General features: G+C 35.2%; 3 protein-coding genes across 5 annotated transcripts; 2 read left to right on the top strand and 1 right to left on the bottom strand.

Moving 5' to 3' along the window:
• The first annotated feature begins 859 nt into the window (after positions 1-859).
• On the top strand, positions 860-3078 carry LOC120269305 (cation transporter HKT2-like). Its single transcript, XM_039276637.1, has 4 exons — positions 860-2197; positions 2297-2321; positions 2376-2572; positions 2873-3078. Exons 1-4 carry the CDS (start codon positions 984-986, stop codon positions 3069-3071), a joined length of 1635 nt encoding a protein of 544 aa, XP_039132571.1. The 5' UTR covers positions 860-983; the 3' UTR covers positions 3072-3078.
• Positions 3079-9640: 6562 nt separating this feature from the next.
• Positions 9641-12466, top strand: LOC120268739 (bZIP transcription factor RISBZ4-like). The gene is made up of 5 exons (XM_039276026.1): positions 9641-9966; positions 10639-10726; positions 11321-11480; positions 11568-11643; positions 11733-12466. The coding sequence occupies exons 1-5, from the start codon at positions 9850-9852 to the stop codon at positions 12156-12158; spliced, it is 867 nt and encodes a 288-aa protein (XP_039131960.1). The 5' UTR covers positions 9641-9849; the 3' UTR covers positions 12159-12466.
• Positions 10978-14391, bottom strand: LOC120268740 (reticulon-like protein B23). Of its 3 annotated transcripts, none has more exons than XM_039276029.1 (5): positions 14063-14391; positions 13019-13160; positions 12722-12791; positions 12511-12642; positions 10978-11184 (listed from the first exon to the last, which is right to left on the bottom strand). In XM_039276029.1, exons 1-4 carry the CDS (start codon positions 14257-14259, stop codon positions 12533-12535), a joined length of 519 nt encoding a protein of 172 aa, XP_039131963.1. In that variant the 5' UTR covers positions 14260-14391; the 3' UTR covers positions 10978-11184; positions 12511-12532. The 3 variants fall into 3 exon arrangements, with proteins under 3 accessions (XP_039131963.1, XP_039131962.1, XP_039131961.1); XM_039276028.1 differs by having other exon boundaries at positions 10978-11105; XM_039276027.1 differs by lacking the exon at positions 10978-11184 and having other exon boundaries at positions 12304-12642.
• Positions 14392-14410: the final 19 nt, after the last annotated feature.

Raw genomic sequence — 14410 nt, 5'->3', positions numbered from 1 at the left:
AAACAACTCAACGCTAATAAAACAGTTTTCTCACAATTTTTATAGAGCAGAGATGACATCAACTTTTTTATGGAAGTGATAGTCGAAAATCAGGAACTTCGCTAATTGACTACTATTCCATTCTTTTGGTGAATTTTTCAGCTGTTGTTGCTCTTTTTCTTTTCTTTTTTCTTTTTTCCTGCAGATTTGAATGTTTGCAGCACATATAAGATAACAGAAAACTGAATCTGAAGATCAATGTTATAGACAAAGGAGTTATAGTACTCAAATCACTAAAAATAGGATGAAAAAGGACAACGAGTACAAAGTTATAACTGAATATGCCCTCTTTTCATCACATTAAGGAAAAGTATTCTTTGTTTAAGTGTGAGATCCCATGACAAACCAATAGACAAGCAAATGAGCATTAAAAAATAAATGGTCGGCACAAAATTGTCTCCTGTTGGTTGTTCAACATACAACAGCAAATTAAGTAGAGTAACCATAGATTGCAACAACAGCTAAATGCACTGAAGAATTGCTTTTTTTTCCCCCTAATTTTTCCTTAAATTAATGCAATCATTCTACTGAAACCACTATTAAATTTAGTATAACCTTCAACTGAAACATCATATTACTAAAAATAGCATATCAGGTTAATCCATGCCATATTGCGATGCTTCAGCCATAGTCAATGGAGTTACTGCTAAATGTTCCAATTGAAACATTGAAATACTATATAAAGTATCAGACAAATTCATCTATGTCATGCTGCAGAAATAACAAATTAACAGTTCAAAGATTAATCGATCTGTTGATGTGTGCATGCACGCCTAATCACTGTACAAAGTTCTTACATTGTAAACTTGTCTTCATTTTTAATCTAAATCTCTGAATAATATATAAACTTAAACCAAGACCTCTATTCCTATTTATAAATATACATTCAGATCCATTCTCCTTGCACAGTGCAATAACAAGCTATATCTCCATTCTCTGAAGGAATGGCAATCTTCAGTAGTTCATCCATGGCTCGTGTGAAGAATGACGCAGAAAACATTCTTGCGACAAGAACATTTAGCTTCGCCCGCATCGTTAAGTACCTTTGGAGTGTCTTGTCGTTGCTCTATCGTTTTTTTGCCTTTCATGTGAGTCCTTTTTGGATTCAACTATGCTACTTTGTCTCCCTGTGCTTGTTAGGCTCTCTGGCCATGATGACACTGAAACCAAGCAAACCTTCCTTTAGTCCTAGATACGTCGATATGTTGTATATGTCAGCATCGGCATTGACAGTGTCTGGACTCAACAGCGTCGAACTAGAGAACTTCTCAAGCTCCCAAATTGTGGTCTTGACTCTCTTGATGCTCTTGGGAGGTGAAGCTTTCACTTCCATGCTTAGCCTTCTATTCAGGAAGCTCAAATACAATAAACCAGAGAACACTGAATCTCGCATCGATGCCAATGACATCGAACTTGAGCCTAGAGATATTCCCATGAATACAATAACTCATGTTGAAGCTGGCCAAAACATCGCTGTTATTGTTTCTTCAGACAACTCTTCTTCTTCATCTTCTTCCATTGACAAGGACAAGAAGTACAACTCGATACGGTATCTTCTCTTCATAGTTTTCAGTTACATCTTTTTGATTCATGTGAGTGGTTCTATCTTCATTCTACTCTATGTGAGCCTTGTTTCAAGTGCCAGAGATGTGCTGAATGGGAGAGGTATTCCCAAGATCTTGTTCTCCATCTCTGTTACTGTTTCATCCTTTGCTAATGCTGGCCTTATTCCTACTAATGAAAACATGGTCATCTTTAAGAAAAACCCCGGTCTTCTACTCATTATTATCCCCCAAATCCTCGCCGGAAACACGTTGTTTCCCGTATTCCTAAGACTGATCCTCTGGGCATTGAAAAAGATAACAAGAAGAGAACAATTTTCTTACATTATGAGAAACTCTAAAAGAGTTAACTACTCTGGATTAATGTCAAACAAGCTCACTGTTTGCCTTGCTATGACTGTGATCTCGCTCATCGTCGCGCAAGTGACACTCTACTGGGCAATGGATTGGAATTCAGCAGTGTTTGATGGACTGACTTCTTACCAGAAGATCGTCAACGCATTGTTCATGGCAGTGAACTCGAGGCATGCTGGTGAAGGCACTCTTGATCTCTCCATCACTGCTCCTTCTGTTCTTATTCTATTCATCATAGTGATGTGAGTTCCTTACTTAATTTTGCACCACTGCTTCATGATCATTTTATGTATAACTTGGTAGCATTTTACTGTTTTTTACTTTTTTTTTTTCCTTTTCAGGTATCTTCCAGGATCAACTGCATATGTACCTTTTGACTTAAAAGAAGAAGACAAAGAAGAAGAAGAAGAAGTTGACAAGATTTCAGAAAAAGATGAAACAGAGAACAAGAAGAGAAAAAGAATGAGTACAAGAAAATCATTTGTGCATAAATATGTGTTTTCACATATCACATGCCTTGCAATATTTGTGATGGCCATCTGCATCACTGAGAGGAAGAAACTATCCAAAGACCCACTCAATTTCCCTGTCTTAAACATTCTTCTTGAAGTAGTAAGGCAAGTTGATTCATCATCAACTAATCCTCCTTTCTTTTCTTCTCTTTTCTTTTCCTTTTGTCTGCTTAAATTCTTCTCATCAATCACAAATCATAATTAAGACTTTAAAAGTAGGACCATTGACAAAAGTACCAATAAATAATAAAGCCATTGACTCACCAATATATATATATATATAGTAGTGTTCATGAAAGTACCAACCATGCATGAAAGGGAAACATTGACTAAGAATATTTATACTGAATTAATGGTAAAATGTTTTGTGATTAATTTTGTTAAGCTTGAAATGAATGAATGCAGTGCATATGGAAATGTTGGGTTCTCAACTGGTTATAGCTGTGAAAGACAACTAGTTCCTGATCAAACATGTGAAGACAAATGGATCAGTCTGTCAGGCAAGTGGAGTGACAAAGGGAAGCTGATTTTGGTTTTTGTTCTCTTGTTTGGAAGGCTTAAGAAGTTCTCCATGGAAGCTGGCAGAGCTTGGATTTTATCTTAGTTTACTGTTTGATTAAATTTTATTATTTACCAAATGGATCATATCTGTTGTTATGCATGCAAATATACAATGTTGTGATTTGTAGTCTTGTAAGTAAGTGTGTACATATCTATGCTTGTATGTCTCAAGTGTTCAAATGAGACAACAAAACAAAGCGATGAAAAAAACAGTAATGTAACTCAATCACCAAATTGAACATGCAGTTATAAAAAAAGAAAAAGAAAAAGAAAAAGAAAAGAAAATAGACTGCTTTTTTCACCAAATTATTACTGCTATCTATTTGTCTATAATGTTTAAGCTCTAATTGTTATTTTTTTTCAAGTAAAGCTAATATATCAATCAGAAGTGCATGTCCTGCATGTTCACTTTTGTTATAAAAACTATCTATCTTTAACATCTCAGTGGCAGAATTAGGCATCATCTTAATAAGTTTAATGGCCTAAGGTTTGCTACATTTGCCACTGTATAAACAGACTCGGCCTTACTAACATAAATTTAAAAGAATATCGTCGAAGTTCAAATTTCGTATTTAAAATTTACAACAATCTAATTACTGTATTTGAGAGTTAAACAATTACAAGTAATCAAAAACTTTTACTTGATGATAATAACAAGCAATCATCAACCACTGCTATATAGTGCTTATGCCAATCACTTGACTTATATGACTTGAATCTCTTAGCACCTAATTTGCACTAAAAATCAAATCGATGAAAATGGATTGTTATATCTATAAAAGAGGACTATTGTTCCATAAAAGATGATGCTAGTAACATATAAACACCCAAGATTTCTGCTGTAAACAATAGTTTTTCTTCAGAAAAGGGTCAATGTTCATGACTTAAGTGATCGACACTCATGTGTTTTTGCCTAGAAAAAAACTAAATCTATTTCAAAGACAAATGAGCATGTTCTGCATAAATATGTGTATCTAAAACAAGATTTCTTCACCAAAATTTTGAATTCTCACATTTAAAAAAAAAAAAATATATATATATATATATATATGGTCATCTTCTTCTTCTTCTTCAGATTTAATTGATGCTCAGACATCAAACTACTCTTCATCTCCTCTCACAATCTAAATTCTCAGACATTAATGTAATTCTGATAAAAAAAAAACATAACTACTTAACAAGCTTCAATTTTTTCTGTAATTGTCCATTCTGGAGTTCTAAACTAAATATACAAATTCATAAATCAAGATGAAACAAACAAACAAATAATGAAACAAACTAATAAAAATCACTCACTCTTTGATATAAATGGAGAAGAAGCTCAAGTGAGTTGATCATGATGATGATGCACATGAATTCCAAGAATTAAGGCAAAATGTACACAAGAACAGAGCAGCATTTCAGTGTACCTTAATGAACTAATAGGATGTGTTTGTGTGCATATATATATATATATATATACACATACACACACATGAAGAGCCACTGTTTGCATGGCTTATTAAGACCTTATGATATTGAAATCATTTGATCTTAAGAGGAATCTCATGTACATTAAACTATTCCTTGAGATCCTATGACATTTCTATAATTTTTTTTTTCTGCTAACTTGATTATTCAATTCCATTATTAGTTGCTAATCTGATTATTTTACTCAATTATTACTAATGACCTACTAACTTCATTGCATTGTATAATTGTACTAAAATAAGGAAGATTAATTAAGTTTGTTGATTAAACTAAAGCATTATTGAAGATTAAAAAGTGGCAATAATGGCGAGCTGGTCAAGCACGGTATGGCGACATCGACTTCTTAATTATAATGAGGCCAGATCTTAGGTCTCTGGATTAAGATTTAAATATGAATTAAATTAAAAAAAATTAATGCAGTAATTTTAAGACTAATGATTCTACTTGGTCTAAATATAGAAACTTAATTACCAAAGCAATGCAGTAATATTCCAGTGAGTGATTCAAAATTATAATCATATATATATATATTGATTCCTTAACCAATAAAGATGAAGTCTTTCACATAATTAAGAATAGCATCTTGAATGCATTATTGGCTTAGGAATTTGAGAGTATATGCTATTGTTATTCTGTTTTGTTTTATTATACTTCAACAAACATGCATGATGCTACTAGTTTGAATCAGATGAATATTATATATATATATATACATATTGGCTTTAATTTATTTTGGCAGAATGGTTATATATATTAAAATCTAGTTACAACTTCATAAACTATTTTTTTATATTAAAAAAAAAGAAAAGAAAAGGTTTGCTGAATTAATTAAAATAAAGTATGAAATTAATTACGTCCATTAGGACTGAGAAGATAAGAGCAAGAAAAGGCACATTTGGGTCAAGCCATTTGTCAAACTAGGGATTTAAGCACAAAGATGATGAGCTTGTTAAGTTAATTAATTGTGTTTCCTTACAAATTTGTCTTTTTGTCTCCTCAAAGTAACAACTTTTAAGCTTCAATATTTTAAAAGTTAACATTGTGGTTTGAGCTTTTTCTAAAGCATTATAAATTGAATTATTTTATTTATTTATTTATTTTATTCTTAAAGAAGGTGCATAAACTATATTTATTAAGCGGAAAACATAATAATAGACTATAAAACTAAAAGCAAAACTTACAATTAAACTAAAGGACAAACTATGAAAAGAAATAAACAAAACAACTACAAGTCCACGAGAAGTGGAGAAATAAAACATTAAAGATATCAAACGAGACAACAACTAAAAGACAAATAACATGTAATAAATAAAAAGAAAAATTGAGAAGGTAAACACGATATTTGAAACAGTAGATTCCTATTAGACGTCAGAATCACTAGGGTTGTTTTGGAGGTTGCTAAGACCCTTTAGAATGGACAACAAAATTCTTACAAAATTAAGATTTTTTTTTATTTATCACCAGAATAGCCCTCCAACTTGGCTTTTTTAACATCTAAAGTTGCTTTTGTCCAGATAATAAGCATGTGATAAATTTTGTAAAACAAAAAAAAAAGTGATAGTGCTATGCAATAAAAAAAAAAAATCTTTTTATCATTCAATTCAATGATGTTGTTTTCCTTTTGATTAGTCGCTAAGAAAAGAAAATAAACCATGGCTCCATTAGCACTAATGAAAATAACAAAAAATAACAAAAAATAACAAAAGCTATTCCATTCATTGAATAAATAGGTTTGTCTTGAAAGGTCACCAAAAGAACAAATAAATAAATAAAACAAAATTGATAAAAAAAAACTCTCAGAAGATAATCAAACGTGAAAATCATTTTTCTATTGCCAAACCCAAGAAACTAAGATAGAATAATTAACTTAACTAGGAATATCGAATATGAAAGTAGGACGAGTTTTAATTTTATCTAATTTTAAATTTCTGAATGTGAATTAAACCTTAATAAAAAGTATATATATATATATATATATATATATATATATAGACGAGCTAGAAAGTTATATATACCCAATCGTGTAGCATTACTTGGCTTAGAGAAGGGGACTCTAACACAAAATTCTTTCACCACGTCGCTAACGGAAGAAGAAATAGAAACCTTATCCCTCGTATTCTTCAGGAGGATCATTGGATAACTGGCAACGAGCATATTGGTAGAATCTTCACAAACCACTACCGCTCAGCCTTTGGCACCTCGTTACCAAACAGATTCCTCATTGACTGGAACTTCCTTTTTAATCATAAGGAAAGAATTGATCTCTCACAGCTTGAAATTCCTTTCACTCTTGAAGAAATTAAACTTGCAGTTTTTGGTCTCAACCCCGACAAATCACCAGGTCCGGATGGCTTCCCCATGTTCTTTTTTCAAAAACACTGGACCATACTCCAACCCTCAATTGTCAAACTTTGCGAAGACTTCTACGAGGGTACCATTAATCTTGAGCGTATTAATTGGATTCATATCGCTCTTATTGCTAAAAATAATACGCCTATCAATGTTGCGAATTTTCGTCCCATCAGCCTTATCAATTCCACCTGTAAAATCATCTCTAAAATACTTGCTAATCGTCTTAGTACAGTAATCAGTTTACTGGTTGACGATGCACAATCTGGTTTCATTAAGGGCAGATGTATTGCAGACAATATTGTTGGCGCTCAAGAAGTCATTTTCAATCTTCAAAAAAGAAAACGCCTTGGTCACATTTTTAAAGCTGATTTCGCAAAAGCTTTTGACTCAGTAGACTGGAACTTCCTACTTGAAATCCTAGCTGCAAGAGGCTTTAGACCTAAATGGCTCTCCTGGGTCAACTCTATTCTCAGCACTGCAAAGGCTCAATTCATTATCAATGGAACTACCCAGGGTTACATTCGTTGTAAAAGAGGTCTAAGGCAAGATGATCCCCTTTCTCATTTACTCTTTGCCCTGGTCACTGATGTTTTAAGCCTTATGTTCTTCCATGCGCTCAAATCCAAAGTCTTGATTGGGGTTCCTCTGAATCATGCTGATAGCATTTGTCACTTCCAATATGCTGAAGACCTCCTAATCTTTTCTACTGGAGGATATGAAGACCTAAAAATCATTAAACTTATATTGTATCTTTACGAGGGGTCTTCTGGCTTGACAATTAATTATTCTAAAAGCTGCCTCTTTTCCTCTAACTACAGCTTCCAACCCCATCACTCCTCTGCTAGAATCCTTAATTGTTCCCGTAGCAGCCTTCCAATCCTTACTTAGGTATTCCTCTCTCTGGTCGACGACCTAGACGGAATGACTGGGCTATTATCACAGGCATATTACGCTCGAGGCTTACTTCCTGGAAAGCAAACTATTTATCGCTTGGTGGACATTTAACTCTTGTAAACTCTGTCATCTCCTCTATGTCTGTGTACTGGATGTCGGTTTTCAAGTTTCCCGCATGGGTAATCAAGGAAATTGACAAAATTCGGAGAGATTTTCTCTGGAGAGGCCCTGACTTGGGTCCCAAAAGAATCAGATTAATTGCCTGGAATAGGATTACTAGACCGCGAGATATGGGTGGTTGGGGTATAGTTAACCTTCAGACCTTCAACAATGCTTTACTTGGAAAATGGTGGTGGAAACTTTCTTGCAACCCAAATTGTGGTTGGGCCAAAATTATTCATGCCAATTACTCTTTTAGAGATATAAACGGAATCCTTTTCCATAACCCACCTAGAAATAAATCTTTTTTCTGGGCGGGTGTGACTTCTACTCTTCCCTCCTTCTGATCTTGTATTTCAAAAAAGATCAATAGTGGCTCCAATACCTATCTTTGGTTTGACCGTTGGCACGTAGAAATCCTACTAAGAGACCGCTGGCCTGACCTTTTCAATGATTGTAAAGCTCCTTGGATAACAATCAGGCAATTCTCACAATTTATTAATAACACATACCACATATTTCATACCGCCACGCAAGGCACGCTATCTCCCCTTCTTGATATTATCCCTGAATGTTCCCACACACAGAATGACTCTCTTAATTGGAACCTTGAAGAAAGTGGCACTTTCACAGTTAAATCCTTCTATAAATATCTTATTGATGGTGAAACCCGCAGCCCACTGTACCCCCTTTTTTGGAAGAGTCATAACCTAGCAAAATCACTCTGTTCTGCTGGCTAGCTGGAGAAGACAAGATCCTTACTCTCTCTAGCTTATTCAAGAAAGATTGTAATTTTCAAAATTCCACTGACACCTCTGTTCTCTGTCACAACGGTTCCGAGAACATTCAACATCTTTTCATCGATTGCGAATTCTCCAAACGCATCTGGGCATTCTTTACTCAATCCTTAGATTCATCTTCTCTCCTACAAACCATCCCGCTCTTGTGGACCTCCTGGATTCTGTCCCTTGCACCTCAACTCCGACCACTCTGGGACCTCATTTCCTGTGCAATTTTATGGAATATTTGGCTTGAAAGGAACTCAACAGACTGCTTTACCACATTTAAACATAATCTTTAAAACTTCTAATATGCTTCTTTCATGGTTCTCATCAGCAGCGGATAGACATCAACAAACACTCAATGAAGCATCACAGAAAATCAAGCGCTCTCTTGACTTTCTCAGCGCAAAAGCATCAAATCCTCCTGGCGAACTCGATCAAGACACCCCATAGGAGTTGTCGCACCACCAGATCTTCTGACCAGGCCTGAGATGCCAGACGGTGTCTTCCGCCTGAACAAACTTTTACCTCTTTTTATTTTCCTTTCTCTGTTTTATTGTACCTTTCTCCTTCACTTCTGGTGAGAGAATTTTATCCATGTACTATTTTTTTCTTTCTCAATAAATTAGTGGTTTATCCACTTTTCATTAAAAAAAATAAAAATAAAAATAAAAAATAAATCATGTAGCAGTTCTCCCCTCAAAATTGGCGTCTTCTTTTCTACATAAAGTTACAACTTTTTAAGCTTTAAATTGTTGAAAAGGTTGCACCATTCTTGGACCTCTTTCTTTTAATTAATATATATATGTAAATTGGTTTATTTATTTATCTTGATTAGTCGCTAAGAAAAGCAAAGAAAAAAAAGAAAAAGAAGCAAAACTTGCAAGAGAGACATCCATTGCCATACAACTACATTTACCAAAATACCCTTCATTCCCTGTGGCGGCTAGCTAGTGTCATACAGTAATTAAAATGAAAACAAGGGGTGATGAAAAGACTTGAATTCCTTTTCCCCCACCTCCACCTGCTTTTTTTTATCTTTTCCATCTCTTGAGCTCCATCCCCACCAAAATATAAAGATACCTACATTATATAGAAACAAATACATGTTCTTATTATTATTATTATCATCATCAACTGTAGAAGAAGAAGAAAAACAAGGCAATGGAGAGAAGCTCATCAGTAAGGGACATGGAAGAGTTGGAAGAGTTTCTCAGGTCCTTCCCGGCGGCGATGAACCTCGCCGGAGCTGATCTTTTCGACCTCGCCGACTTCGACACGGTGAGTAGTATTAGTAGTAGTTCATCTCCATCTCCATCTCCATCCAGCTTTACATAATATAATATAATATATATATATATATATATATATCTCTGGTTTTATTTATTAACTCCTGAACATGCGCCACGTGCATGCTGCATGCACAACATGTTTAGATTTGGTGCTTCCGTGCTTGTGCTTCATAGCCTTCATTGCTGGTTGCTGCACACGTAATATTGGGGTTTTTTTTTAAATATATATTAATTAATCAGTATATATTGATTGGTCTTTTTCATTTGTAGTTATATACCTTTCAATATGCTCCTAATTATTTATTTCATCTTATAAAACATATCTCAATGTATTATATTAGATTATATCCCTTTATCTTTATGTAGCAATATATATATCAAAAGTTTTAAATAGTTTAGGAATTTAAAATTATAAAATATTAGTAGTTTTATATTTGATTATTCTAATTAGAAATAATTTTAAGTTTTTAATTATTATTCTTATAGATGAGGCATGCTAATCATACTAATTAATTAAGATTCGTGTTCCGCTTATGTATGTTTAGTTATATAATTATAGTTTACATGACCTAAATATTATAATTTTGTTGCTTTTTTATATAGTTTTGTAATAAAAAATAATAATAATTATGAAAAATGATTTGTGATGTTTGTGAAACAGGACATAGTGGACATATTTTTAGAAGATACTGTTGATACATCAACAGTGACAAAAACTGAAACATGGTCTCCGACTCAGTACATAAATGGTAATACTATACTTATCTCTTTAATTAATTTAATAATCATACATACATGCATACGTCTGTATATTTGTGTGTGTGTGTGTGTGTACATTTTAGTCAAGCCCACAGCAAGAAAACACACAACATATTAGTACCATTCTCCAGTATTACATCAGTATTACAAGCAATGTAAAATGATTATAGTACTTACATCCATGATCCATCTACACAATAAAAACCTACCAGTATTGCAGTTCAAATGATTACTGTACTCATAAAAACAACTTGCTGTATTTCATCTGTTGAAAGATTAAAAAATTACAAGCTCACCAAATCTAATATACACCACCAGAAAAAGCCAATCCTTGTCATTCTTTATAATAAAGACTACCCTCCTGCCTTCCTGTGAATACATTAAAGGCTCTCTAAATAGTAAATACATTACATTAATCACCCTCAATACTCTCCTTTAATCCATACTGCTGCATTAGAAAAATTGTGACACCAAATAACAAAGGTAGCATAGGATGACCAATTTAATTAACAAATTGCTGTTATTAGTTCATGCATATTAATATTATATTATTTGCACTGATGGTTTTGTCTATATATATATAGTTGAAAGTCCAGCTTCAATTTTGAAGCCAAATAACAAAGGTAGCATAGGAGGATCAAGTGGTTCAGAGCAATCAGACGATGAAACAATAGAAATTGAGACTGGTTTTGGTTTTTCCTCTGAACAGAGCACACTCACGCATGATTCTAAACGCATTAGACGGTAAACTACATATGTACATTTCAGCCTTCCTTTCTAATAATTTACCTTCTCCTAATTTTAAGTCCTAATCGATTTGTGTTTTTTAAGGATGGAATCGAACCGTGAATCTGCGAGGAAATCCCGGGAGAAGAAGCAGGCTCACCTGGCCAATCTTCAGTTGCTGGTAACAAAACTGATTATACTCTTCCATATTGTATATCAGATCGATAATGTATATATATATATATATATATAATAGTGATGTTTTATCAGGTTGATCAACTACAAGAACAGAAGACCTCACTGAATAAACAACTCGTAGATGCTAACCAACAGTTCAGTGAGGCTGTGATGGATAATCACGAACTCAGATCAGGTGTCGAAGCTCTGAGAATTAAGGTAAAGATGCTAGATCTGGTTGTTCGGAGTTCATTTACATTCGGCTTAGACAGTCTAATTCAAAACCACATCGGCATCAATAACGGGTCAATTCCAATGATGAACACACACCTTCCCTTCCAACAAGGGCAGCAAGTCCTGCCACTAACCAGGGAGGAAGCAGAAGCTTTTAACAGCAGCATGCAAACAGACATGCAGCTTCAGGGTACAGGAATGGGCACCTGTTTCAACTTGGAAAATATGCCTGCAACTGATGTGCGGGCATGGGACAAGCTGGCATCTGATAGAACAGAGCCATAAATAAGCATCAAACCAACATTTGTTTATGTTTTAGCTTTTGTTTGGTGTTGTGAAACAACAACGTTATTTGCTTGTGGCTTTTGTTCGTGACTGCAATAAGGTTTGTTTGTTTGTTGTCCTAACTGTGGCAAGTTGAGCCCCATTCTTATGAATCTAAAAGTATCATATGCATGTTGTACAGTGAACCAAGTATATACAGACTATTAAATTCACGGACAAACTGAAGAGCTGAAAATGATTTCAACTCAGAAGCCAAACAACTACAGGATGAAGATGAACTAGTGTTATTTTCACCTTCATATAAAAAATGCTACAAAAATCATTAGCCGGAAGATACAGGAAATGTGGTTACCAGAACATTGACACTGCTATATTCAATCTTGAGCTTGGCTTAGGGTGTCTCTTGTTCTGAAAAACCGAGCAGTGATGTGACGGAATAATTGGGAGCTTTCGACCAAAAGGTACAAGCAGAATATGCATAATCCTGTGCAAGAATGCTCAGTGAAGAACTAAGAAATATTTCAAGAAACAGTGGATAATAATGGGTTATCATGTGCACTTACCAGCATATGCAACAGTGGCTCCTGATGCCAATCTTCCCAATGATGCCAGGAGATACAGAATAGCAATCACCTGATCAATAATAAGTTTTACTTATAGGGTTAGTGCAAATATTACTATAAATGCATGCATGGATACAGCAAAAGAAGAGTTGAGTATTCCAAATGCATTGGATGAGACTGTGGCCAAAAATCCTAAGATTGCCTTATGGTGTTTTCTTCACTAAATGCACTTCACCAGACCTTTCATTATTTAATTAAATTGGGAAATTAGGCCAGAAAATTTGAAAAAGTAAGAACCTTAAAGAATAGCCTTTTGTCATGTCCTGTTGCAGCGACCCTCAAGACAGATTCAGCTGCCCCGATTGTATTAGCTAGGCAGGCAAAAATGCTATTGGCTGTATCCTGAGAAATCTGCCATTCAAGAGGATCCACAGGTACCCTGCATATTAACCAACAAAAATCAATATCAGAACAGATCTAACACCAAGTCTAACACAAATAATAATATGTAAGGATAATGAATCTAAAGGGTGATAACAACTCTAGACTTTAGCATTCCTAATTATCACAACCCAGGAATAGTAATTGATGAAAATAACAATTAATTTGCACAAGTTCCTATGAAACTGGCATTCCTTCAAGAGACAAGTCATGTGAAATACAAAATCCTTTTCCATAACATATTTGATCTGTATCACATCTTTTAGCTCAGGGAAATTTTGGTCTGACCAACGAGTGCAACATTGATATAGAAACATAGAATCCCACCATGCTGAAAACTGACGGCATTCCTTTTAATCCGAATAATCCCAAAAGCGTATATTTCTCATAAAAAAAAAAAAGCTTTTTTCTCCTCCTCTTCTTCATCTTCTTCTTCTTATCTATCTCTCTATTGAGAAAACCAGTAATAAAAAAAACAAGCTTTTTCCTCCTCCTCCTCCTCTTCATCTTCTTCTTCTTATCTATCTCAATAGAGAACCAATAAAAAGCCCACCTTTATCTTCTTCTTCTTCTTCTTCTTCTTCTTCTTCTTCGATGAAACCCATAGCTCCCGGCGGTGGTGCCTCCACACCATCTCGGTCTCGCCGGCGGCCGGACCTAGCCCTCCCTCTCCCACAACGCAACCCCTCCCTCGCCGTTCCCCTTCCTCCCCTCTCCGCCCCTTTCCCATCCGGATGATCCGCCACCGCTCCACCAACCGGATCTATGCCCTAAAAGTCATTTACGGCAACCACAAAGACTTGATCTGGCGCCAGATCTACCGCGAGATCGACTCTCCGCATGATATAAATCGAGAAAAAAAAAAGATAAAAAAAGAGTGGAGGCGTGAAGATTACTGACGAGATATTCATCTGGCGGAACAGCATGCCAAGGATGGCGAGGGAGCAGAGAAGGACAATGAGAACGTCGGCAGCGAGGGACACAGCGCTCGATTCCCGCCATCCGCAGTGGTAGTACACGAGAGTACCACACACCAACGCCACCAACGTCCCTCCCCTCCCCTCCCGCTCGCCCTCCTCCGCCTTCTCCCTCTCCATGCTCCAAACCCTAATACTAACTCCGGTGATCCTCCGATCCTCCTTCGCGTTCCGCTCTATAAGACTTCGTTAGATCTTCTTCGGATCCCGTCTATCAAAATGAAGCTCCGCTAAGCCCAACTGATCCGTTAAGTATGAGGCTCTGTTAACG

The sequence above is a fragment of the Dioscorea cayenensis genome, chromosome 9, assembly GCF_009730915.1.
Source record: "Dioscorea cayenensis subsp. rotundata cultivar TDr96_F1 chromosome 9, TDr96_F1_v2_PseudoChromosome.rev07_lg8_w22 25.fasta, whole genome shotgun sequence".
In the NCBI taxonomy this organism is placed as follows: Eukaryota; Viridiplantae; Streptophyta; class Magnoliopsida; order Dioscoreales; family Dioscoreaceae; genus Dioscorea; species Dioscorea cayenensis.
Note: the sequence above shows the minus strand (reverse complement) of the source record. Positions and strands in the feature narration are given on the sequence as shown.

Coding starts and splice junctions, on each gene's coding strand:
- LOC120269305 (XM_039276637.1), top strand. CDS start 984: ATGGCAATCTTCAGTAGTTCATCCATGGCTCGTGTGAAGAATGACGCA. Junction 2,198..2,296: donor ATTCTATTCATCATAGTGAT/GTGAGTTCCTTA, acceptor TTTCCTTTTCAG/GTATCTTCCAGGATCAACTG. Junction 2,573..2,872: donor ATTCTTCTTGAAGTAGTAAG/GCAAGTTGATTC, acceptor GAATGAATGCAG/TGCATATGGAAATGTTGGGT.
- LOC120268739 (XM_039276026.1), top strand. CDS start 9,850: ATGGAGAGAAGCTCATCAGTAAGGGACATGGAAGAGTTGGAAGAGTTT. Junction 9,967..10,638: donor ACCTCGCCGACTTCGACACG/GTGAGTAGTATT, acceptor TTTGTGAAACAG/GACATAGTGGACATATTTTT. Junction 10,727..11,320: donor TCCGACTCAGTACATAAATG/GTAATACTATAC, acceptor ATATATATATAG/TTGAAAGTCCAGCTTCAATT.
- LOC120268740 (XM_039276029.1), bottom strand. CDS start 14,259: ATGGAGAGGGAGAAGGCGGAGGAGGGCGAGCGGGAGGGGAGGGGAGGG. Junction 12,792..13,018: donor ACAAAAGGCTATTCTTTAAG/GTTCTTACTTTT, acceptor ATTATTGATCAG/GTGATTGCTATTCTGTATCT. Junction 12,643..12,721: donor AGCCACTGTTGCATATGCTG/GTAAGTGCACAT, acceptor ATTCTTGCACAG/GATTATGCATATTCTGCTTG.